Source organism: Eimeria mitis, genomic scaffold (assembly GCF_000499745.2).
Source record: "Eimeria mitis Houghton genomic scaffold, Emh_scaff4075, whole genome shotgun sequence".
In the NCBI taxonomy this organism is placed as follows: domain Eukaryota; phylum Apicomplexa; class Conoidasida; order Eucoccidiorida; family Eimeriidae; genus Eimeria; species Eimeria mitis.
Genome location: NW_013572406.1, coordinates 1 through 2,567, shown reverse-complemented (window position 1 = coordinate 2,567; position 2,567 = coordinate 1). Strand labels below are relative to the sequence as shown.

Sequence of the window (2,567 nt, the reverse complement as noted above, 5' to 3'; positions counted from 1 at the left end):
CCTTTTGCTGTTTGGGTTGGCTGCAGGGCTGGGTGTATGCCTACGACTTCGAGGCAAATGTATTCGTCTTCGAGCTCTTCCTGGGCGATTTCCCCATCAGTAAATTATCACAGGCCTCTGTTTGTTTCATAGAAAGCAAATGAATGCACACGACTCAGCAGGGCTCCTGCACGCGCCATGTAGACCAATAGAACGCTACAGTGAATCTGGCTGAGACCGTCCTCACAGAAACAGTTTCTTCTCACCTTACCCCCCTTTCGGGACCAAGCATTCGGCCGCTGAATAGAACGTGCACAGCAAATAAGCGGGTGCTGGACTTGATATGGGTATTGATATACGTAATTCAACTTGGTATGGTGTTTGTGTGTATGTGCTGGCCTGCATCTTGCCTATGTGTTCCTCTGCGTGCAGCTGGATTTGTGCTGATGATGATGCTAAATGATCTGTCTTTTAGTTGCATTGTATGCTTACAGGTTCAATCACGTGCGGCAAGGCGATGTACTTGGCCTACAGCACGGGATCGTTTGCTCGTCGAGCTACTGTGGATTTGATTCGAGTTTTGGAAATGTGGGTTAGCGCTTTCCATTAGGGTTTTCATCAACTTCTAGAGACCCTTCGAGTATCAGGTTTCAAGTTTCGTTGCAACATACTGATTAGTTGACAGTTAGGTGACTAGCGCACTATTTGTAAAAAAAGTGGAAACCGGCGGTGTTAGGCATTCAGGATCAGGCCAGAGCTAGAGCTTTTCAATTAGTCTTTATGGTTGAGCATAGACACCCCCAGCCACTCACTCCTTCGTTGTACTCATAACACCACTCGCAAAGCAGAAGTAGGAATAGTTTAATTCCACTTACTCAGTGAATATAAGCAATGTGAAGCTCGCCGCAGGCAACAGGGCCTTGGCCCTCAGTCGGTGGACTTGCGCCAACAGGCCACTCTGCAGCCCCTAGCATTAGATGCTCCTGTGAAGAGTTTACAGCTCGATGGGGAGGCTCAAGAGGTTTGTCCTCCCCTCGTCCTTTCATTTAGATTTAAATTTAGAGAATTAAAAGTGTGAAGGCTAAGATACTTGCAGTTTGAATCTCACGGCTTGAAACACAGAGCTTGATACAGTATACGTATTCCATAAGATAAGCCCAAGAGAACTCAGGCGTACCGCTCTGTCTTCGCAGGGAATCGCCACGACTGCAGCAAATACCATTTGGTGTGTCAGCCGGTACTAGAAGCGAACAGGCGGCTGGATAGAAGAAGCAGAGACAAGAGATTCAACAACCCTATGCTCTAATCCACAACCACTGTCTATAGCCTAAATAATCCTGATGAGGCCTCCTGGTAGTACGGGGGTTAGTTATATAACACACTCATTAATATTCTAGACCCCAATACCTAACGATACAGAATATCTTCGCTGAATTTGCAGGTATCTTCACTGGGACCAACGAACGCAAGTGCGCCTCCACTCGAGCCACAGCTGCCCCATCACTCAGCTAGCTGTTTCTCACCAGGCAAGTCGGCAACACTTGAACAAGAGAGTTTAAACCCTAATACAATAACCCCTTCAAAAAAAGGTGATGCATTACCACTTGTTCCTCTGAAGCCAAATACCTACATGAACGAGCTATGTCATCATAATCTGTAGATGAAGAAGTTTTACTTTGTTAGCTGACTCGAAACCAGCCAACAGACGTACAACTTAGCGTCTGAGGGGCGCTGATGTGTGCATTGGCCGGCAGGCGGCGATGGGGCCGACGGGCAGCGGTGGCTCCAAGAGCGGCCGCTCGCAACACTCATCGAGGGGAACAGAGAATAAAGGAGAAGGTGATTCTCCTATGATAGCTACAGCAGATTCTGGAGGTTCTTTAAGACTGTGGAGTCGGTGGCCTCTGCCGCAGCAACTGGCGGAATTCTCGTTGCCTCATCCTTGCACCGCTCTCGCCTTTCTCTGGCGTACACTGCTCTTGGGCTGCTTCAAAGACGGCTCGCTCCGCCTCTTCGATACAAATGCATTTCGCCTCGTCGGCCGCCTGCAGCTGGCAACCACCCAGGACCCCCCTGTCGCCATTGCTTGCCTTGGTGGTGAGGACGAAAGCAAGCAGTATAGTGTAGTGTGGCTTGGGGTCGAGTTGTGTTTTGAAACTAAGTGGATACGGTTCAGATATTTAAGTAGATATGATCATATTACTACAACACACTATATAATAAAATAATAAATAATACATAATTCAACAATTAACCAAGCAAACAAACAATACACAAAAAAATAGGTCAACAATCAACCAAATAAACAGGCAGTCAGTCAAGCAAACATATATGTTTGAAATAAGCATACCAACGAGAAGGGAACAAATGTGCAAAATTATCATTAAACATATTTTCTTTGTCATATACACCTGTGCAGCAGTGCAGCTGACAACTTGACTTATTCTATAGGCAGCAATATACTCAGAAAGGATTCCTTTCATACATATATGTGTACTCAGAATGATCTCTTGGGTGCTGCTGCGTTGCTGCAGATCGCCATGCATTGCTGGCGACTGCATCAGGGGAGCTTTTGTCTCTCGTCCTTG

The 2,567-nt window shown here is 46.7% G+C and overlaps 1 protein-coding gene across 1 annotated transcript in view; it reads left to right on the top strand.

Moving 5' to 3' along the window:
* Positions 1-2,418, top strand: part of EMH_0072260 (WD domain, G-beta repeat-containing protein, putative) — a gene marked incomplete at both ends in the record, with an annotated part of 5,089 nt that extends 2,671 nt beyond the window's left edge. The window contains 4 exons of the mRNA XM_013499188.1: positions 27-99; positions 474-571; positions 1,734-2,076; positions 2,399-2,418. Coding sequence (XP_013354642.1) covers positions 27-99; positions 474-571; positions 1,734-2,076; positions 2,399-2,418 — 534 coding nt within the window. The remainder of the gene's footprint in view (positions 1-26; positions 100-473; positions 572-1,733; positions 2,077-2,398) is intronic.
* Between the last annotated feature and the right edge of the window lie 149 nt (positions 2,419-2,567).